The following is a 24,146-nucleotide window of genomic DNA, read 5'->3' on the forward strand; positions in this document are numbered from 1 at the left end:
CCCCCTTCCTTTCTGGATGCAAGGCAAGCACTGTCCTGCTTCCTTCTCATGGCAGCAATGGCATTGATTTAGCCAAGGAGCCTGTAACCTTTCACATGTCCCTTTGGTATCAGAGACACGAATGTGGAAAAACTTGTTGCTTCGTATACTCCAGTCAGGTTCCTGAGCACTGCTTAATCTCTCCTTAGTTCATAATAACAGTATTTAACATTGCTAAGACTTTCCATATCAAAGACTGTCCAAGAACTTTATGTGTATTATTTTATCATTGCTCACAACTTTGTGTGAAACAGATCCTATTATCATTTTCATCTCACAGAAGAAGAAACTTAAGGAAATTAAGAAACAAAGTCATAAATTGGTAAGCACCCAGGTCAGGGTTTGAACCCTTGTTCAAACACCACCAGAGCCCAAGTTTTTACCCTCTCTTCCATGCTACTCTTGTGGTGCTATGAAATTGATTCCCTGTGCCTCTAGCCTAGCCCAGCTGTCACACATAGGGTCTCCATAGAGTCCTACATGGTGGCTGGAGATCTTTGCCCATCTCCAGGTTTTTCAAGGACTACAGAGTGCCTAGGCCTAGTGTCACTGTCTTTCCATGGGCCAAATCTTTGTGCTTTTGCACTGTAGAGAAGTAATACAGTGCAGTGACAAAAAGCAAGGGCTCTTCGGTCCAGTGAACCAGCTTTACCTGCACGTGTGCTATTGGACAGATTAACCTTCATCTGTTTCTGTTTCCTCTTGTGTGAGAGGAACGGTGATAGGTGGTTTTGAGAATGAGACGATGACGTGCGCATCACAGGCCTGCACCTAGTGGCTGCTCCACACCGTGAGCTGCGGTTTTGTTTTTGGTGATGCTGTCATTATCATCATCATCACCGAGACCTGCCTCTACCAGGACTCTGATGCATAAAGGTAGCTTTGAGGCTAAGCAGCCAATTCTGAATCACTGTATATAAAAATTCACTCTCAATAAGGCTTCAGGAAAAGAGACTAAGAAAGCAACTTTCTTTAAAATGAAAATATTTGCTTGAGTGATAGCTGGAGGAATAGTATGTGCTGTTATTTGAAAAGTACAAGCCCAGTTTGCAGTTATTTTTTTTTTAATCTTTTTTATTTGTCCTCTAGAAGCAGAAATAAGATTTTACCCTTTTTATGTTAATCAAGTTTATCCTAGAGGCTCTGCTCATTCACATTAAGTGGGATGGAATATGACAGTCTGTAATTTAATTTTTTCCAAAACCTATTTTAGCATCATTTCCAATTCTGAATCAAAGAACTTTATCTAAAATATTCCTCTGTGAGGAAATGGATGGTTGTTTGCCATTTGGTTTAGAAGAAATCTTCAGATTTTATCATTAGGGCTTCTCTTCAGATTTAAGACTTAAACATAACTAGAGCTCTGTCTGATGCTGCTGTGGAGTTTGTGCATTGGTGCAGAGTCATAATAAAATCCTCTCAGTGCTTCAGTAAGTAGGCCCTTCAGATGGAGTCTCCACTGAAATTGTCTCCTGTTTGGTTTTACTCTGCATGTTAATTTTTCTGATCTGGGTTCCATCAATATGGTGTAACAGTACTGTGTTTATATTAGATGAAAGGTCCAAGGACTCTGCCATAATTCTAGAGAATTGATAGCAATCATATCACTATAATTGTTAGTGTTTATTCTAGAAAATATGTATGTAACCTGCATCTCAAAAAATAGATTTTATTTAAAACTAAAAACTGTAGATATCTTTACCACTGACCTATAGAAACTGGGTAGAAGGAAAACAAAAATAAAGAGAAAGGGAAAGAATTATCCGTGCATTTACCTTTTGATGTATTTTAGTTTTGAAGTCATGCAATTAATTCTGTCTTCTGATGTCTAAAGTTGTTTAGTAACATTTGAGTCCCATATGACAACTAAACTCTTTCCAGCTGTATTTGACCTAATACTGATAATTTGCATCATTTCGCATTTCAGACATTCTTACCTAAATTACTGCTGACCTGATTCTGTGGGTTATGTCTGGAAATACGTATCTTTGACTCATGGTCTTACCATAATGAGAAGGATATGGTCTTATAATTCTTCAGAGTTGTGCTATAAACACACACACACACAAAGCCTTTTTACTGACAAAGTGGGGGAAATGAATGAAATTTCCTTGATACTCCAGAACATTTTTAACATCCTTTTTTAAGTAGCATTTTTCATACCATATTTGCGGCAGGTGGGAAAGTTACTATTGCTGAGATGGCTCTAAACAATCTACGTTGCTAGTTATTATTTCTACTCCCTTCTTTCTCATTATGATCTTTACTTTCTCACTGCTGTCTCTTTCTTACTGCTTCCCTCCTGCTGCTGTTACCGTTTTCCCAACGTTCCCTGGGCACACACTCAGCCTGGACTCCCAGTTAAGGCCTCCCCACTTGTCACAGAGACTGGCACAGCTTCTGCCATGGCATTTGCTTTGGAAATCCTGCTGTCACCTGGCCCCTTCAGCTTAGATATGTATGGCTCCCACCACTGCCTTTGGGAACGTCCTAACAATGAGTTTTGCTGCATCTTCTAAGAATATTTCTGGTAAGGATGACTTTCTTTTGTTCTTCCAAGATCAGGCATGTTTGCCTTCTGTTTCTGATTAGCTCAGTTACTGTTAGACCCTCCAAAACTCCTGCTAATTCCTTTCAATTTAGATGAAATCCCTTTTGTATAATGACCTAATATCCTGGGAATGTGGATTTTTTTTTTTTTTTTAGAACTTTTCAGTACCAGAACATTTTAAAGATCTCTACTCCAAATATATGAAAGTCCCTGAGTCCTCAAAATAGAAGGATCCTTGAAAAACCATCTAACCCATTTCCTGATTCATGACCCAACATGAAAGGCCAATCTGTTTTAAGTCTTCTCAAATTTATTTTATAACACTTGGTTTTATAAAAATTTCAATTTCCACACCACAAACTTCTTATCAGGTCTGTTAAGGCCCTGTGTCATACTGTCATAGTCTCTTGCTACCAGCTATAGGCCTCACCTCCAGCCAGGGCCACCATGTGGCACAACTCCAGAGGAGGCCACTAGCCTGGACTCAGAGACCCTACCCGAAAAAGCTCATCACATTCCATCTCCATCTACACCAGCTTCGCTCTTGCTTTCTTCAGTATACCTGCCATTTCCTGCCCTGGGACCTTCATAAATGCTATTCCATCAGCCTGGAGTGCTTCTCTCCATGTCATGCTCCTTTGCAGCCTTAATGTTCCATCTTAGATGTCATCTCCTCAGAAAAGTTTACTTGAATGAATGAAAGTTGCTCAGTTATGTCCAACTCTTTACAACTCCATGGTCCGTCCATGAAATTCGCCAGGCAAGAATACTGGAGTGGGTTGTCATTCCCTTCTCCAGGGGATCTTCCTGACCCAGAGATCAAACCCAAGTCATCTGCATTGCAGGCAGATTCTTTACCATCTGAGCTACAGGGAGTTCCCTGACCACCTGTCTGAAGTATGTAGTCTTTCCTCCACTCCTTCCCACTCTTTATTCTTCTACAAGTTGCCTTACTTTCACTTCCTCACAGGATTAAAATCTATTTCTAACTATACAATTGTTTGTTTATTATCTATATCCCACTCTAGACTATGAATTCTGTGCGTTCAAAGACCAGATCTGCTTTGCATCTCCTTATGTAGGTCAGGAAGCAACAATTAGAACTGGACATGGAACAACAGACTGGTTCCAAATCAGGAAAGAAGTACATCAAGGCTGTACATTGTCACCCTGCTTATTTAACTTATATTCAGAGTACATCATGAGTAACGCTGGGCTGGATGAAGCACAAGCTGGAATCAAGATTGCCAGGAGAAATATCAATAACCTTGGATATGCAGATGACACCACCCTTATGGCAGAAAATGAAGAAGAACTAAAGAGCCTCTTGATGAAAGAGGAGAGTGAAAAAGTTGGTTTAAAACTCAACATTCAGAAAACTAAGATCATGGCATCTGGTCCCATCACTTCATGGCAAATAGATGGGAAACAATGGAAACAATGACAGACTTTTTTTTTCTGGGCTCCAAAATCACTGCATATGGTGATTGCAGCCATGAAATTAAAAGATGTTTGCTCCTTGGAAGGAAAGTTATGACCAACCTAGATAGCATATTAAAAAGCAGACATTACTTCATCAACTAAAGTCTGTCTAGTCAAAGCTGTGGTTTTTCTAGTAGTCACGTATGGATGTGAGTTGGACTATAAAGAAGGCTGAGCGCTGAAGAAATCATGCTTTTGAACTGTGGTGTTGGAGAAGACTCTTAGTCCCTTGGACAGCAGGGAGATCCAACCAGTCCATCCTCAAGGAGATCAGTCCTGGGTGTTCATTGGAAGGACTGATGTTGAAGCTGAAACTCCAATACTTTGGCCACCTGATGCGAAGAAGTGACTCATTTGAAGAGACCCTGATGCTGGGAAATACTGAAGTCGGGAGGAGAAGGGGATGACAGAGGATGAGATCGTTGGTAGGATGGCATCACCGACTCAATGGACATGAGTTTGAGTAAACTCGGGGAGTTGGTGATGGACAGGGAGGCCTGGCGTGCTGCAGTCCATGTCACAAAGAGTTGGACACAACTGAGCGACTTAAGTGATGTATCTAACACCTAGTGCAGCCTCTCACACATAGTGGAATTTTTCATGAATGACTGACAAAATGCATTCATCAATATCAGGCCATTTTTCTTGTGTTCTGATGACAAAAGTGACAAAGCACTGAAAGTATAAACTGAGTGGAGCCTGTAATGATACGAAACCAATGGAAGGTGACTTGTCCCAGGTCTCACGTTCATTCAGAGCCTTACTTTCGAATTAAGTAAATTCAAAAAGTAAGTTCAGAGACTTTTGAACTTGCCTCTCTGATCTAAGTAATCTGTAGAGTCACAGAAATACTCTGGCAGAATTGAAAGAAGGCGACAATTTGAGTCCTCTAAATGTCATTACTGGCCACAACTCCAGTAAGCGGTACATTAGGATTAAATGTTCTAATTACTCCAGGAGCAGCACAGGTTTATTAAGCTATATATTTTTTTTTTATATGTTGAGAACATTGATTAGATGTAAACATTTCAAACGTAATGTTTTGAATTAGTCTTTTAGTTATGTCTTCAGATTTTAATAAACTGCCATCTTCAAAAATAAAAGTTGCATAGACCTCTCTCAACTTCCATGAGACCCTGAAACGAGATATAAATGTGTGTTTTCTCTACTGGAATAATTATCAGGAACTGTTATGTCCATGGCATTTATATATTTAGACACGTGAACACTTCAGAGAATCTGTTGGTGGACATAGGCTCATTTTAGAAACAGAATAAAATATTTGAAGGTGACACCAAGGTTTCGTGCCTTTTTATCTTGGCTGAGGGTGGGGGGAGCAAGACAGGCTTCATGTCTGCAGCAGCATTTGAGCCCACTCCTCCAGCCACCGAGGCCCGATACCTGCATCTCCATCATCGCGCTCACTCGATAAGCCTCTGAATCCCGTTTGCTCCTGCCTTTGTAGTCAGTTAACTGTGTCTGTCTGTCTACTACTCCCCCTTCTTCTGTGTCCATTTGTGATTCAGAACAACCCAACCCTGCCCTCGCCTTCACAAGGGAAGATTCCAGGAAGGCCAGTTTCCTGTTTCCAAAGTATCTTGATTTGAACTTTGTAAAGAAACCCATGATGGTTCTGAAGTCACTATTTGCTTCTTTCTTTCCTGTCTTTGGACCCCAAAGCCTTAAAACACTAGTGTCCCAAACCAGGGAAGGGATAAGCCAAGTTTCCTCTCTGAGATGTGGTCCCTGAGATAAGGGAGGGTGAGAGAGTATACTCTTGTCTGTGGTTGCATGGGAAACCCAGCGATGGAAGGGAAATTCTGAACTCTGGTTCTTAACACAGAACCTGGAATGGAAGATGTGGGCATGTGTGAGGGGAAAGCTGCTGGGGCAGAAGAGCTGAAGGTCCCATCATGCTGAAGAGCTGGGCCCCAAGAGGAAAACTTAATTTCCCCATTGAGGTCTAGAGCATCAGCTGGGAGGCTGAGAAGTGGGAGGCCAGGTCAAGTAGGCAGGCTCAGCTCAAGTACAGTCTCCAAGTACCGTGACAGCTTCCCAAGTCAGAGGCCTTTCTTTATCCCTCTCCCTAACATCCAGTCAGTTCTTATCCCCTCTGCCCTGTTATGTTAGTGTACAACTCTCTCTCCAGCCCCTGGCCAGGCATTTCCTGAAAGGCAGTAACAAGGCTTTGCCTCTCTCTCCCTTCCTCCCTACCTGACCTCTTACTTCGCACATTCAAATTTGTTGAATTGTAGTAATGTCCTCTTTCTTAAGATCCAGTGGAGGTGGCTGGTTTTTTGGGTGACTGAGACTTTATCTGGAGACTCAGAGTGGGATGCTGGAACTGGTTAATTCAAATTTGATGGAAGGAGAGGGGGAATCCTTTTGTGTGTAGGCATCTACCTACCTCTCCTTACCCTTGGCTCAACTCAGCACGGGCTCACATTCCTTCAGGCCTGAAAGTGTGTTTTTGAACTTGTTGTGGGAAATCAGCTTTGCAGATTTGGTTGATCATCTTGGAAACTGGGCATTCTCCAGGGTCAGACACGAGTCCTCCGGCTCAGGTCTGGGACAGCCAAGTCCAATGGTGACGTCCTCTACCTTGCCTGTTTCACAACAGGAAAATAGCTTCTGCCCACCCTGAGTGGGGCAAGAGGTGGAGGAAGCTGAGAGCTCCAGCCCTGGGGCCAGCTCCTCTCAGTCAGCACTAGGGTGACTTCCTTACTGAGAACACCATTTCTCAGCTTTCCTTCTTGGCCACCTTCATTGGGGCCCATCATTCCTTCCATTCATTGTGCATATTAAGTGCTGAAAACATCAAAATACAGGACTCCCCAGACCTACTTAGAGGACTGTCTGCTTCAGACACACATCCCTCCTTGCTACACTCATTCTGCATCCGTAGGCGGAATTCCAGATCCTTACCCTGGGGAGGGGGCTCTACTTTACACTGCAGGCCCACCTCCACTGACTGTTTCGGACCCTTCATCTTGAGGGGAGCTCAGGTAATGACATTCTGCTCTTTATCTTTCCTCTTTTCTGCTTTTGATTTGCTTTTTCCTCCTGCCTCCTTTTAAGTAGCTCATGGAAACTGTGGAATATTGATTTTCCAGTTCCTCCGCCTCATCTTCTCCTTTGTGTCCCTGGGGGAAGCCTCCCTGCTCTCCTTTCTAGCGGCTGACTTTAGGCAGCAGGATGATGGGTTACCCTGGTTCTCTGCTGCTCTGAGCTTTGCTGGTCCATGCCCCCAACTCCAGTCACCACTCACTCTTTCCTGAGGGAAATTGGAAGCGACCAAAAGAAAGCCCCAGGGAGTGAGCACTGTCATGGCCTGTTACAGTCTTTGCCATCTGCTTTAAGCCACTTCCTTACAGTTGAATTCAACTGGTTTCCCAATAATATGTGTGATCTTGAATAGGAGGAAAAAGGTTGAGAACTGAAACTAGTTGCGTAAAACATTTGGGTAGACAGTAGTATTCGTACCTGTGCTTGATTTTTAAAAAGAATCTTCAGCTCTCTTGGAATTTGGAATGGAGTCCTCCTGTGCAGTTGGATTCTGAGGTAATGGGCTCTTACTGTGGTCTTTGAAGTACAAATGTCTGCATAATGCCCTCCCTAGCCCATCCCCTCCACCCCCTGGCAATCCATTCTGGTGAGAAGAGCAGAACACGTAGGATTTATTTCTCTCCAGATTTCATGTCTAAGAAAATGTGAGAGTAAAACAGAATATGTTCCATTGCCAAGCAGCCAAGTTCATATATTTTAAATTAAAATGTACATGGCAGATTTAGTCTTGCAGATGAGAGATAAGACAAAATGCTGCTGTGAGGAGTCCAAAGCCCTGACTCAAAAACCTCGCAGTTAAGCCGTTAGGCACAGAGAGTCTGCTCAGGCAACCACCTCAGGAGAAAAGTGGCGGCAGAGTGGCAGGAGCTGCGCCGGAGGAGACGCAGGACCCGTGTCCATCATGGCGTTGGTGCCAAGATGGCACATCTAGTAGGTCTTGAAGATGCACTTTTAGTGTTTAAACTGCACCCCTGACTAACTGGATGGCGCCCAGAATCGCCCATCATAGGTGGGAACTGACTCCAGACTCAAGCAGGGCCCTTGTTTGAACCCAGCTTGGAGAGAGAAATCACCAGCAGAGGAAACCAAAGCTGATTCCAGCCACTTATGACCCCTGCATGGAGATTGAGGCTTGCTGCCCCCTGGGGGCCTTTCTGCCCAGAAATCCCAGTAGAGGAGGATTAAAACTCTGTAGTCTAGCACTGCAAAGGTTCAGCATCTAGACAGGGACTGACCTGGGTGCTAGCACAGAGAGCTTTATCATTGTCCCCCCGACTCTTCCCTTCCTTCCTGGAAAAATCAAAAGATAGAGAAAACTTAAGATGGTGAGTGGATTTCTTTGTAAGAAATTAAAGTTCCACAAGAGAAGTGTTCAGGCCACACAGTTTTTGCACATGTGGGGATGTGTGTGGCTTAGTGTAGATGTGTTGGCTGTGACAGGTGCAAGTGACGGCTCTGTGATTGTGCTTTTGTACCGTGTGAGTGATTAGTAATCAGGAGGGTATTTTAGGATGAAGAGAAATGTTTAGCATCATAGCATCTGTATGACAAGGGAGAATAATTTCAAATATGTTTCAGGGCATATTAATCCCGTATTTGCACCTTCATTTCATAAAGTAGTCTTAAGAAAGGAAAAGAAGGCAAACTCCAATGTTTACTGTGTCTCTTCAACTATTTACTAACGCCTCAGAGACAGTTTGACTGTTCCCTTTTACCTTCTGGTGGAGAGGAGCTATTTTAATTAAGGTGATGGAGAGACAAAATACAATATAATAGCTATGAACTAAAACGAACAAAATAATCTTAAAGACAACTTTCTGTGTAATGACTACTTCTCTCAGTTTGTGAGGACCCATACATATGGCAGAGATTTTCAGGAAAACGTTTAACCCAAACCTGCAAGCTTATAGGGTGAAATATCGATTCTGATAGCAAATATTTAATTTGTAATACCAGTGTCCAACCTTCTCTAACTGAATCCATATATAGATTTATAATAGCTTACCTTTAATTTTTATGTCTCAGTGTTTATTATAGAAATAAAACCCTCCCTCCTTATCCCTTGTCGCCCACGTGGTACAGTGGAAGCACAGTCACGGAGCTGGCACTTGTATCTTTCAGAGTCAACAGAATCCCCTACAAACAGATGCATCCTGTCACATACATTTCCAGAAGAGCAAAGACTATATTCTTGTGATGAAATGATCTGATTTATCCCATGAGAATGTGAATCCTTAGTAGGCTAAAAACCAGTGCCAGGAAATTCTATATAATTTAGAAAAATATCCATTCTTTTTAAGATACCACATAGCTAACTATTTCAGTTTCAAGACCATACTATATATTAAGGAGAATAATTTTATTTTCTAAACCAGTTTGTATAAATCTTTACCTCCCACCAGCTGAATAAGCTTCTCTAATGTCATATTAGACAGTTTAGAAAGTGCATTAAACCCTCCAAGCTCCAAGGTCACATGTTAGTAAGAGCACTTCCAGATGCCCAAGCCTCAGTTTTGAGCTTCAAGCCTTGGGGAACAGCTTAACTCACATTGATAGGCATTTTGAATTTAGATTAAAAAAATGCCTACAAGTCTAGACTTTTAATAGTATGTAGCAGTCTACAATGGCACCCCACTCCAGTACTCTTGCCTGGAAAATCCCATGGATGGAGGAGCCTGGTAGGCTGCAGTCCATGGGGTCGCTAAGAGTCGGGCACGACTGAGCAACTTCACTTTCACTTTTCACTTTGATGCATTGGAGAAGGAAACGGCAACCCAGTCCAATATTCCCGCCTGGAGAATCCCAGGGAGGGGGAACCTGTTCAGCTGCCGTCTATGGGGTTGCACAGAGTCAGAGACGACTGAAGTGACTTAGCAGCAGTCTACCCACATCCCAGGCACAGGTTTGTGAAAGACCCAGAACTAATGAGGTTTTAACTTTGTTCTCTCTTGCTCTTCATTCAAGGCACAATTCAATCCGAAGACAACTCAACCTGTCAAACCCAGACTTCAATATCCAACAACTTCAAAAACAGGAACAGTTGACTGGCATTGGTCGAATTAAACCAGAGTTATATAAGCAGAGGTCATTGGATAACGATGACGGGAGAAGGAGTAACAGTAAATCCTGTGGGAAACTGAACTTCATTTTAAAATATGACTGTGACTTAGAGCAGCTCATAGTGAAGATCCACAAAGCTGTCAACTTGCCCGCCAAGGACTTTTCTGGGACTTCAGATCCTTACGTCAAGATCTATTTGCTTCCTGATCGGAAGACAAAACACCAGACTAAAGTTCACAGAAAGACCCTGAACCCGGTGTTTGATGAGGTGTTTTTATTTCCAGTTCCCTACAATGACCTTGCAGCCAGGAAGCTTCACTTCTCTGTCTATGACTTTGACAGGTTCTCTCGCCATGACTTAATTGGCCAAGTGGTGGTGGATCACTTCTTAGACTTGGCTGATTTTCCCAGGGAGTGCATCCTGTGGAAGGATATCGAATATGTCACCAACGTGAGTCTAACATTTCTTCATTTGGGATGAGGGTGGGGAGGGGGGAGCTTCTTGGTCAGCATGCAAACAGATTACTTATACCTTATTTTATTTGAAGGGTAGAGTACAAAATTTATCTCACTGTACTTAAAGCTATTGCTTCAAATCTCCTTCAGTTAAGTTTAGTCACTCAGTCGTGTCCAGTTCTTTGCGACCCCGTTGACTGCAGCGTGCCAGACTTCCCTGTCCTTCACCAGCTCCTGGAGCTCAAAATCATGTCCATTGAGTCGGTGATGCCATCTAACCATCCCATCCTCTGTTGTCCCCTTCTTCCTCCTGCCTTCAATCTTTCCCAGCATCAGAGCCTTTTCTAATGAGTCAGTTCTCATCAGGTGGCCAAAGTATTGGAGTTTCAGCTTCAGCATCAGTCCTTCCGATGAGTATTCAGGACTGATTTCCTTTATGATTGACTGGATTGATCTCCTTGCAGTCCAAGGGACTCTTAGGAGTCTTCTCCAACACCACAGTTCAAAAGCATCAATTCTTTTGTGCTCAGCTTTCTTTATGATCCAACTCTCACATCCATACACAACTACTGGAAACACCATAGCTTTGACTAGATGGACCTTTGTTGACGAAGTAATGTCTCTGCTTTATAAATACGCTGTCTAGGTTGGTCATAACTTTTCTTCCAAGGAGTGTCTTTTAATTTCACACCTGCAGTCACCATCTGCAGTGATTTTGGAGCCCAAGAAAATAAAGTCTGTCACTCTTTCCATTGTTTCCCCATCTATTTGCCATGAAGGGATGGGACCAGATGCCATGATCTTAGTTTTTTGAATATTGAGCTTTAAGCCAACTTTTTCACTCTCCTCTTTCACTTTCATCAAGAGGCTCTTTAGTTCTTCTTTGCTTTCTGCCATAAGGGTGGTGTCATTTGCATATCTGAGGTTATTGATATTTCTCCCAGCAATCTTGATTCCAGCTTGTGCTTTATCCAGCCCTGCGTTTCTCATGATGTCCTCTGCATATAAGTTAAATAAGCAGGGTGACAATACACAGCCTTGACATACTCCTTTTCCAATTTTGAACCAGTCTGTTGTTCATGTCCAGTTCTAACTGCTGCTTCCTGACCTGCATGCAGGTTTCTCAGGAGACAGGTAAGGTGGTGTGGTATTCCCATCTCTTTAAGAATTTTCCACAGTTTGTTGTGATCTACACACACAAGGTTTTAGCCTAGTCAATGAAGCAGAAGGAGATGTTTTTATGGAAACCTCTTTGTACCTTTCCAGAAACAAGCCTTTCACAATACTCATTTTGTGGTTTCTAAGAATTACCCATGAAAGCAATATTGAAAAGTAACATTCTCTCTTTTCTACTTCCTAGTTCTAAGCAATTCCCTAATAGACATTAGATAGTATCTGCCCTCCTTACCTCATTTTCTTTAGAACTTTCTTCGGTTTGTTTGTGTTAAATGGATCTTGGCATCCTATTAGCTGCTATCTGTAGTTGAGGGCACGTTGCCTGACTCTCTGAGAGCATTAAGCCCTTGCCATGGTCTCAGGTCGGCTCAAGAGCATTTCTCATGATCATCACATCTTCAGCTTTAATCCCAGAAGTGAGAATGATGGAGAAGAGTTGGCACCACATTTTTAAATACAAAATCAAAGTTGCAAGGAGGTCTGTCTGAAAAGATCTACAGATATTGGCAAAACTAATCTATACAAGGTCAAATCCTTTTTAGAGCCCAGGAGAGAGGGCAGAAGTACTGTGTATTGTTGCCTTATATCCATGTTTACATCTAGACATGAGATCGCAATGGTGGCATTTTCACTCCGTTTGTATCTGTTTCACTGTCCTGCAGAGGGGGACTGACACTCCTGAAATAGAAAGGAAAATTGTGCCTTCTTAGGGGACTCTGATATTTTAAGACCACTCATGTCTTTTCCCTATGCATATTCGCTCAGGTAACTTTGTTAGCTCATCTTCTGAAGGGAAGATCATTCTCTTTCTCTGCCTTGGCATCCAAGACACCAAGCACCATAGCCCTTATGCTGTTGGATAAGGATCTAGCTAGAGTTTGGAGCCCATTTAGTGAAAAACTCTCACTCCACTCAAGAAGAGAACACACAAAATCTCTGCCTAGTGACCCAATACCCACTCTGATACTCTGTTATCTCAGCCACTGTTGTCAACTGGGGACTCATGTTCCAAGGGACACCTTCGCTTCACGTGCTGTGTGATAGCAGGCCAACTTTGTCCTGCTACTCAGATAAGCAAAGTGAAGCATGGAGTTTTACTGGCCCTTATTGTAATGATGAGGAAAGAAAAGAAGAAACTGGAGAAGAAGCAGAGAACATCAGATGATGAAATTAAGGTGACTAGGGAGATTGGGGAAGGAACACACCTCTTAAAACTTGAAAGGTTGTGATATTTGTAAACCCAAAAATGGTTGCTGTCAGTGGCAAGGGTTGTATCCTAAATCCCAATTGGCAAAATCAGAAGGCAGTGCTAGAAACTTAAAAAAAAAAAAAAAAAGAAGGCAGTGGGGGCAGGCTGCTGATATTAAGCAACGAATGGCTCAAGAATGAACCGTCTCACTGGAGTTCTTATCAAATCATCTGTGTGTAAGCTAAGAGACTTCTGGCCAAAAATGATGAGCCTTGGTACAGAGACATCGGTCACGTCATCTAGTGTGACATCTTTTTTTTATTTTTTGACTAATGGATTCTAGGATTCCGTAAAATAACTGGAATGGTTATTAGAAATCCCATCAGGGGTCTTGCTGTGAGTTGCCTTCTAGAGATTTTGTGGGGAGCGTAACACTGAGTGCACAGTGGCTGATGAAAATCTGCATAGACTGATCCCTGGTGGACAGGACTCCTCAAGCAGTCTCCCATGGGGTGAAAATATAGAAGGAGGCCTGCAGAGGCCTTTGGGCCCTGAGATCACTGCCATTGTCACACTTTGCCATGACTGTGGTGGGAGACTCCACTGATGGAGAATCCTGGGCTTCCACAGAGTTGAGGAGAATGTGAAATTATTTATCAAGGAGGCAAACCATTAAGGCTAAAGGCCTTGAAACTCTGAGTTGTTTCCTCAGCCAACAATAAATATTCTGAGCGTTGATGGCGTTTGGATGGCCAGCAGGAGAGAAGATGTCTTAAGAAAGGAATTACGGGTTGCTTCATAATCTACCATTTAAAAAATTTTTGTTTGAAACATTACAATTTGGGGCTGTTTTAACTGTGCTTGTTTTAAATGTGACTTTGTACAAAGACTGAGGAGGAAAGTCTGAGATTTACCAAGGTTTCGTTTTTATAATACACATGTATGCCACACAGTGCACACACTGTACATGTACAGAGTAATGAGGGAACAACAAGAAGAACAGGCACGACCCAGCCCTCAGCTGAAGTACTGAGGATGTAGTACTTGATCACCACCAAGTACTGATGATGACCCCTGGGCTGTGCTCCCCCATCACATTCTTTTAGCCCATTCCTGCCAAGAGGAAACCACTATCCTGAATTTTATTTGTAAGATAATATATTCTTCAGTTTTGTCTGTTTCTGCTTTGCATAGCTCTTCTTTGCCCTTTTTCTTCAGTCCACATTGATCGTGACATTTAGCAACAGAGATGAATGGAGCCGTGGTTCATTTATTTTCATTACTGTGTAAATTTTCAATGTGGTATATACATTAATTAGCTCTCTTGTATTGATGATATTTAGGTTGTGATTCGATTTTTTATGATTCTGAATAATCCTACAGAGAACATGTTTTGTGCACGTCTCCTGGTTCACACATGCATTAATTTCTCTAGGAAGTAGCCCTGATAGAGGAAATGTACACATGGGTCTAAATTTTCTGAGGTATGACAGTTCCTAATGGTCCACATTCTCACTGACTCTTGGAATTGTCACACTGTTTAATATGCAAACATGCATGTAAATATGATTTGTGTGTACATGCATGTAAATATGATTTGTATATTCTTGGTTGCTAAGGTTAATGGTCCTTTGATAAGTTCATTGGTCATTCACATTTCCTTCCTTGCTAAATGTTTGTTCAGTACTTTTTATTGTTTATTTTTAATATATATATAGAGAGAGAGATGTAATCCTTTGTTGGTTGTATGTATTACAAACATCATCTCTCCATTTATGGCTGCCTTTATACTCACTCGATGGTGTATTTTGATCAATAGAGGTTCTTAAATTTAATGCCGTAAAATATATCAATATTCTCCATTGTAAGTTAGCACTTTTCTGTCTTATTTAAAGAAATCCTTTCTTACCCTATTCATATTTTTCCAATGTTTTTATTAGAAATTGTAATGTTTCACTTTTCTTAATTATGATTTTAGTCCACCTTGCCTCTTCTTAGAAGGACAATAATCTCACCATGAGGGCTTCACCTTCCTGATGTCATTTAAGCATAATAACCTCCCAGAGAACCCAAATACCACCATATTGGGGGTTCAGTCAGTTCAGTTCAGTCTCTCAGTTGTGTCTGACTCTGTGACCCCATGAATTGCAGCACGCCAGGCTTCCCTATCCATCACCAACTCCCAGAGCTTGCTCAATCTCATTTCCATTGAGTCAGTGATGCCATCCAATCATCTCATCCTCTGTCGTCCCCTTCTGCCTTCAATCTTGCCCAGCATCAGGGTCTTTTCCAATGTGTCAGTTCTTTGCATCAGGTGGCCAAAGTATTGGAGTTTCAGCTTCAGCATCTGTCCTTTCAATGAGTATTCAATACTGATTTCCTTTTGGGTGGACTTGTTGGATCTCCTTGCAGTCCAAGGGACTCTCAAGAGTCTTCTCCAACACCACAGTTCAAAAGCATCGATTCTTCGGCACTCAGCTTTCTTTGTGGTCCAGCTTTCACATCCATACATGACTACTGGAAAAGCCATAGCTTTGACTAGACTGACCTTTGTTGGCAAAGTAATGTCTGCTTTTTAATATGCTGTCTAGGTTGGTCATAGCTTTTCTTCCAAGGAGCAAGTGTCTTTTAATTTCATGGCTGCAGTCACTGGGGGTTAGGACTTCAGTATATGAATTTGGGGGACACAAACATTCAGTCCATAAGACATCCATACTTCTTTTTCTATATGAATAAGCAATTTTCTGGCATATTTTCCCGATATATGCCAATAATCTGCTGTATAAGCTCTATCCTCACTATGTCTCTATATATGAAGAGTCTGTTTCAGAATTCTGTCTTTTATCCGTATTTCTGTTTGAGTGTCTCTCCCAATAGCGCTGTTTGTAAATTACTACCATTCTATGATAAGCTTTAATGTCTAGAAGAGAAAATCATCCAGCCTACTTTTTCTTCAGTTCAATCTTGGCTGACACTTGGCTTTTCTCATAAATGTTAGAATCATATTGTCAAATTAAAATTTCTTTCTGGTGTTTGTTTGAACTTTTTACGACGTCTATAGGTAAATTCATGGAATATTTACATCTTTTGTGATACTGAGTCTTCCTATTCATGATCATGGTACATCTCTCCATTTATTTGCTGCTGCTGCTAAGTCGCTTCAGTCGTGTCCGACTCTGTGCGACCCCAGAGATGGCAGCCCACCAGGCTCCCCCGTCCCTGGGATTCTCCAGGCAAGAACGCCGGAGTGGATTGCCATTTCCTTCTCCAATACATGAAAGTGAAAAGTGAAAGTGAAGTTGTTCAGTCGTGTCTGACTCTTAGCGACCCCATGAACTTCAGCCTGTCAGGCTCCTCCGTCCATGGGATTTTCCAGGCAAGAGTACTGGAGTAGGATGCCATTGCCTTCTCCGCTCCATTTATTTAGTTCTCCTTTAAAGTCTTTCATTCAAAGCTTATACTTTTCTACATGATGATGTCTTTCATATATTGAATATTTTGTTAGTTTGATTACCAGGTATCTTACCTTTTGTTATTTTAAGTAGTATCTTTTCTAAAATTGCATTTTCTAACTCTTGTTGCTGTATAGTAATGCAGTTTAAATTTTGTATGTTTATCTTCTATTTAGCCATTTTGTAAAGCTCTTCTTACTCTTATAATTTATAGACTCTTCTGAATTTTCTTTGTAGATAATCAGTCATGTGGATTATGATAGTTTTTTTTTCCAATCTGTGTACTTATTTTTAATGTAGTGCACAGGCTGGAATTTCCCATACAATGCTAAATAATAATTGTGGTACTAGTCATTCTTGACTTGTTCCTTCTTTTAAATGGAATGTCTTTAACATTCCCATTGAGTATGGTTTTGATACAGATGTATCATATCTGTATCATCTACATCACGGATGTCTGTCATGTTAAGAATGTATTCCTCAAGCACTTCCCTGGTGGTCCAGTGGCTAAGACTGTGGTCTCCCAATGCAGGGGACCAGGTTTCAATCACTAGTCAGCAAACAAGAACCCACGTGCTGCAACTAAGAGTTTCCATGCCACAACTAAAGACCCACGTTCCACAATGAAGGTCAAAGATCCCAGGTACCACAGTTAAGACGTGGCACGGCTAAATAAATGTTTTTTAAAAATGTACACGTCTCTTCCTAGTTGACGGAACCTCTAATTAAACTGAAGTATAGTTGATTATATTGTGTTAGTTTCAGGTTTACAGCATAATGATTCAGTTATTCTTGTGATTATATTCCATTATAGGTTATTATAAGATACTATTTTATTCAGTAAATCCTTGTTACTTTTTTATGTATAGTATTTGTGTTCGTTAGCTCCATATTCCTAATTTTCCCTCCCTCCTTTGGTAACCATAAGTTTGTTTTCTCTTGCCTGTGAGTCTGTTTCTATTTTGTATATAGATTCATCTGTATTATTTTTTAGATTCCATATGTAAATGATACCATTATCCTATTTGTCTTTCTCTGTATGACTTCACTACGTATAATTTTCCTAGGTTCATCTATGTTACTTCAAATGGCAGTATCTTGTTATTTTTATGGCTGAGTAATGTTCCATTGGATATATACCACAGCTGCATCCAGTTGTTTGTTGATGAGCGCTTGTGTTGTTTCCGTCTCCTGGGTGTTGTAAATAGTGCTGCGGTAATCCTCATGGTACACGTGTCTTTTCTACTGAAGGTTTTCATCTTTTCTGGATGTATGTCCAGGAGTGGCATTGCTGGGTCATATAGCAGCTCTATTTTTAGTTTTTAAGGAAACTTCTACTGTTTTCGGTGGTGGCAGCACCAGTTTACATTCCCACCAGTAGTGTGCAAGGCCTCCCTTTGCCCAAGCCTTTTTATCACAAACATTCATTTTATCAAATGCTGTGATCTTATGGGTTTCTTTTTTTTTTTCATTCTGATCTACTATTTTGGTCAGTTATATTGATCAGTTTCTAATTTTAAGTCAATCTTGTATTCTTAATATGATCCAGACTTGCCTTGATATATTGCATTTTACACATTGCTGAGTTCAGTTTGCTATTTTGTTTAGCATTTTTTGCATCTGTGCTCATGAGCAATATGTGTAATTTACTTTCTTGAATAGCCTGAAATCAAAGTAATTCTTGATTTATAAAACTATCTGGGGGACTTCTCTGGCTGTCCAGTGATTATTACTCTGCACTTTCACTGTAGGGGGCGAGGGTTTAGTGGGGGGAACTAAGATCCTACATGCTGTGCAGCTTGGCCAAAAAAAAAAAAAACTAATCTATTTGAGAGAATGATATTGAATGCTCCCATTTGTTCCTATTCAGTGCCCCTAGACACTTTGGGATTTTTGTTTATTTTTCTTCAAACTGAAAAGGCTGCCTTAGTCTCTGGCTTCTGATTTGTTGTTATTGTTCAGTCGCTAAGTCATGTCCAACTCTTTGTGACCCCATTAAGTTCAGAAAATAAGGAAGAGAGGAGAGTGAGTTCAGGATATTTACTCCCCTGGATGCCTTCCTTGGAGTATCCATAGGCTGGCAGTAACCTTAAACTGAAAGCCATAATTCCGAATATCCTGAATATATCTTTATTTTGCTGTCATTCTTAGATCATTTCTCTGGATGTAAAAATTGGGGGTTGGGGAATAAAAGTCTCAATTTACTCTGATTTTGGCATTGTATAGCTATCATTCCGTAGTTTTCCAAGCATCAGTTCCTTCAGAAGTCAACATTTAGTCTAAGATTTATTCCTTCGTATGTAATTTTTCTTTTCTTTCTTACTGGTTTCAAGATCTTGCTTTCTTGTTTAGTGTTCTGTAGTTTAACTGTAACACTGCTAAGTGAACCTTTATTTTCTTTATCCTGATTGGGATTTGCTGGGTTTCCTGAATCTGAGATTGTTTCCTATTACCAGTTCTGGAAAAGTCTTGGCCATTTACTTTTTTCCATTTGTAGAAGTATTATTTGCTGCATTTTCACATTTGCCTAATACACATTTGAGAGCCTCTCTCTTTTTTACCATGCTTTCAATTTTTTTTTATAATTTGATATATAAGTATCTTATACTCTGCTGCTCATAATTCCAGTAGCTGTAATCTTTGCAGCTCTGCTTTTGTTTGGCATTTCCATCAGCTCTTACCATCGTGCCTTGTTGACTCTTGGATTTAGTTATTTGTGATTGTGAGCTCATCTAGCTTAGAACTTTATCAGTAGACACTTGCAAGCTTTTAATATAAAGTTCATTCCTTAAGATATTATTTGTGATTGTTTCTACCAAGTGCCTAGGAGAACTACCAACATGGAATAATTTTAAATTATTGAGCTTGGGTCCTTTTTTTTTTTTTTTTTTTTTTTTTTACAACAAGGTAGGCTGGATATAGACTCCAACAGTGTAAGTGCAGGGTTGCATTAATAGTTAGAAACTGAAAGTTTTGTGTGTTTTTTTGCTTCAGTTCAGTTCAGTCGCTCAGTCGTGTCCGACTCTTTGCAACCCCATGGGCTACAGCATGCCAGGCTTCCTTGTCCATTACCACTCCCAGAGCTCACTCAAACTCATGTCCATCGAGTCAGTGATGCCATCCAACCATCTCATCCTCTGTCGTCCCCTTCTCCTCCTGCCTTCAATCTTGCCCAACATCAAGGTCTTTTCAAATGAGTCACTTCTTCTCATCAGGTGGCCAAAGTATTGGACTTTCAGCTTCAGCATCAGTCCTTCCAGTAAGTATTCAGGACTGATTTCCTTTAGGATGGACTGGTTGGATCTCCCTGCAGTTCAAGGGACTTTCAAGAGTCTTCTCCAGCACCACAGTTCAAAAGCATCAATTCTTTGGCGCTCAGCTTTCTTTATGGTCCAACTCTCACACCCATACATGGCTACTGGAAAAACCATAGCTTTGACTAGACAGACCTTTGTTGGGAAAATAATGTCTCTGCTTTTTAATATGCTGCCTAGGTTGGTCATATTGGAGAAGGAAATGGCACCCCACTCCAGTACTCTTCCCTGGAAAATCCCATGGATGGAGGAGCCTAGTGGGCTGCAGTCCATGGAGTCGCTAAGAGTCAGACACGACTGAGCAACTTCACTTTCACTTTTCACTTTCATGCATTGGAGAAGGAAATGGCAACCCACTCCAGTGTTCTTGCCTGGAGAATCCCAGGGACAGGGGAGCCTGGTAGGCTGCCATCTCTGGGGTCGCACAGAGTCGGACACGAGTGAAGCGACTTAGCAGCAGGTTGGTCATAACTTTTCTCCCAAGGAGCAAGCATCTTTTAATTTCATGGCTGCAGTCACTATCAGCAGTGATTTTGGAGCCCCCCAAAATAAAGTCTGTCACTGTTTCCATTGTTTCCCCATCTATTGCCATGAAATGATGGGACCGGATGTCATGATCTTAGTTTTCTTAATGTTGAGCTTTAGGCCAACGTTTTCACTCTCATTTCACTTTCATCAAGAGGCTCTTTAGTTTTTTGCTTTCTACCATGAGGGTGGTGTCATGTACATATCTGAGGTTATTGATATTTCTCCCGGCAATCTTGATTCCTGCTGTGCTTCATCTGGCCCAGCATTATTCATGATATAAGAGAACTTATCCGCATATAGGTTAAATAAGCAGGATGACAATATACAGCCTTGACGTACTCCTTTTCCTATTTGGAACCAGTCTGTTTTTCCACGTCTAGTTCTAACTGTTCCTTCCTGACCTGCATATAGGTTTCTCAAGAGGCAGGTCAGGTGGTCTGGTATTCCCATCTCTTTCAGAATTTTCCACAGCTTTTTGTGATCCACACAGTCAAAGGCTTTGGCGTAGTCAATAAAGCAGAATTAGATGTTTTTCTGGAACTCTCTTGCTTTTTCGATGATCCAGCAGATGTTGGCAATTTGATCTCTGGTTCCTCTGCCTTTTCTAAAACCAGCTTGAACATCTGTAAGTTCACGGTTCACATACTGTTGAAGCCTGGCTTGGAAAATTTTGAGCATTACTAGCATGTGAGATCAATGGTACCCCACTCCAGTACTCTTGCCTGGAAAATCCCATGGATAGAGGACCCTAGTAGGCTGCAGTCTGTGGGGTCACTAAGAGTCGGACACGACTGAGCAACTTCACTTTAACTTTTCACTTTCATGCATTGGAGAAGGAAATGGAAACCCACTCCAGTGTTCTTGCCTGGAGAATCCCAGGGACAGGGGAGCCTGGTGGGCTGCCGTCTATGGGGTCGCACAGAGTCGGACACGACTGAAGCGACTTAGCAGTAGCAGCAGCAGTGTGTGAGATAAGTGCAATCATGCGGTAGTTTGAGCATTCTTTGCCATTGCCTTTCTTTGAGATTGGAATGAAAACTGACCTTTTCCAGTCCTGTGGCCACTGCTGAGTTTTCCAGTTTTGCTGGCATATTGACTGCAGCACATTCGCAGCATCATCTTTCAGGGTTTGAAATAGCTCAACTGGAATTCCATCACCTCCACTAGCTTTGTTGGTAGTAATGTTTTCTAAGGCCCACTTGACTTCACATTCCAGGATGTCTGGGTCTAGGTGAGTGATTGCACCATCGTGATTATCTGGGTTGTGAAGATTTTTTTTGTACAGTTCTTCCATGTATTCTTTGCCACCTCTTCTTAATATCTTCTGCTTCTGTTAGGTCCATACCATTCTGTTCTTTATTGAGCCCATCTTTGCATGAAATGTTCCCTTGGTATCTCTGAGTTTCTTGAAGAGATCTCTAGTCTTCCCCATTCTGTTGTTTTCCTCTGTTTCTTTGCATTGATCGCTGAGGAAGGCTTTCTTATCTCTTCTTGCTATTCTTTGGAACTCTGCATTCAGGTGCTTATATCTTTCCTTTTCTTCTTTGCTTTTCACTTCTCTTCTTTTCACAGCTATTTGTAAGGGCTCCCCAGACAGCCATTTTGCTTGTTTGCATTTCTGTTCCATGGGGATGGTCTTGATGCCTGTCTCCTGTACAGTGTCATGAACCTCCGTCCATAGTTCATCAAGCACTCTGTCAGATCTAGTCCCTTAAATCTATTTCTCACTTCCACTGTGTAATCATAAGGAATTTGATTTAAGTCATACCTGAATGGTCAAGTGGTTTACCCTACTTTCTTCAATTTAAGTCTGAATTTAGCAGTAAGAAATTCATGATCTGAGCCACAGTCAGCTCCCGGTCTTGTTTTTGCTGACTGTATAGAGCTTCTCCATCTTTGGCTGCAAAGAATATAATCAATCTGATATTGGTTGTTCAAGGCCTCTTCAAAAGAGCAGTTTTTACTTGTACTAACTAAATAATAATCTGTGTATATGTGTATCTATTATTTATTAACATAACTGCCTCACAGTTAAGTGCCTCACAGTCCAATACAGAAAGATCCTTAAGAGATCCTATAATCCAAAATCTTCATTTAGCACATTAAACTGAAGTGGAAGGCCATTGAGTCAGCCAGGGTCATGTAGCTCAGTCATGACCAAATAGGGCTTCAGATTGTTTTTCAATAGCCATTTTAGTCTGTTCAAGAAAAGGTGTCTCAAAATTGCCATGTATGCTGTTTTACTTTTCTTTCCCCTCTTTTCCTGGTTAATTTCATACTAAGCTTTTAGATTCCAACTTAAATGCCACTTCCTTGAACAACTCTTATATGAGCCCTGGACTGGGATAGGTTTTTTTGGTGAATGCCCCCATGATATTCTATATTTTTATTATTACATCATCATGTCTTTTTTGTCCATATATAAAGACTTTAAAATGCATGTTTATTTACTCGTATTATTATTGTTATATGAGTAATGTATGTGTTTTTTTAAAAGATTTAATTGTGTAAATGACAAATAACATTAGTTTCAGGTGTACAACATAATCATGTGTGTTCGTATATATTGCAAAATGATAAGCATAGTAAGTCTAGTTAACATGTCACCATACATAGTTACAGATTTTGTTCTTATGTCATTATACTTTATGTATTTGTTCAATTTTCTTTCTTCCCTGTTACACCTGTAAGTGCAAAGACCTTACCAACTTGTTCACTACTCTGTACTTAGCCTCTGGAATTATATCTGGAAATGATAATAATTAATAAGCACTAACTGACTAAAATGAAGTTTCTCATGAGGGGCTAATCTGGTGAGGCTCTAGGGACTAGTTTGGGGGAATGTTATGCAAAGCTGAATCTATTAACTAATTTTTAAATTTTTTTCTTTATTTCTCTAAGGAGATTATGAGTTTTATAAATGGTAGCAGTCAAAAATTAATCCTCACACCTTCCTGTGAAGGAACAAAAGGCAATTATTTAGTGTAAAAATGGTAGTTTAATTAAACTCTCAACTGCTGAAACCAGATCAATCAATAATAGTATATAATGCAGTTTTGTAGCATGTGTATCAGTCAGCGAGAGGATATGGTATCTGGGGAAGCCAAAGTTATGAGGGCATGAGTTCAGTGGTCTGGTGAGTGTTGACTGCTGTGTCTGTATGCTCTTTGCAGTTTTAGTACACCCCACTCATCTCTGGCTCCCTGGGAAATAGGCAGTGAGCACTTTAGGAACTTCTCTCCGTGACTCACATAGAAACTGGTTGAGAGACTTTCTCTAGGACCTACGGTTATCTCAGCTAGACTGTAATTTGGAGGAGGTGCTAGAGCTCTCACATGGCACCAGTAGAAGTCACAAGATTCCCTCTTTGCCAGTATCGATCCCAGTTCATAAGAGGATAGGGTGCACTTTACAGCAGCATAGACCTTCTTTTGGTGGCTCCCCTGGTGGCTCAGTGGTAAAGAATCTGCCTGCAATGCAGGTGACACAGAAGAAGTGGATTTGACCCCTGGATCAGGAAGATCCCCTGGAGGAGGAAATGGCAACCCATTCCAGTATTCTTGCCTGGAAAGTCCCATTGACAGAGAAGCCTGGTAGGAAGCAGGCTTCGAAACCATGGGGTTTCAAAGAGTTGGACACGACTGAGTGACTGAGCATACAGACCTTCTTTTTTAATGTTATAAATTTTAAAACCTTGCATTTCCACAAAAATTGGACTTTGTGAGTGGTTGCAAAGTATAATATTTACAGTAGTTGATTTAGGAGTCTCCCTGTTCCATCTGCCAAGGCCCTGGGGCCATTTCTATACCTGATAAATGTGGATACTTGGAAAC

The 24,146-nt window shown here is 41.1% G+C and overlaps 1 protein-coding gene across 2 annotated transcripts in view; it reads left to right on the forward strand.

The window, feature by feature from the left end:
• SYT9 (synaptotagmin 9) overlaps positions 1-24,146 on the forward strand; it is a 218,757-nt gene that overhangs the window by 74,454 nt on the left and 120,157 nt on the right. For both annotated transcript variants that reach the window (XM_027563174.1, XM_027563175.1), the window contains exon 3: positions 10,103-10,649. In XM_027563174.1, the coding sequence (XP_027418975.1) occupies positions 10,103-10,649 (547 nt within the window). The remainder of the gene's footprint in view (positions 1-10,102; positions 10,650-24,146) is intronic.

Source organism: Bos indicus x Bos taurus, chromosome 15, assembly GCF_003369695.1.
Source record: "Bos indicus x Bos taurus breed Angus x Brahman F1 hybrid chromosome 15, Bos_hybrid_MaternalHap_v2.0, whole genome shotgun sequence".
Lineage (NCBI taxonomy): Eukaryota > Metazoa > Chordata > Mammalia > Artiodactyla > Bovidae > Bos > Bos indicus x Bos taurus.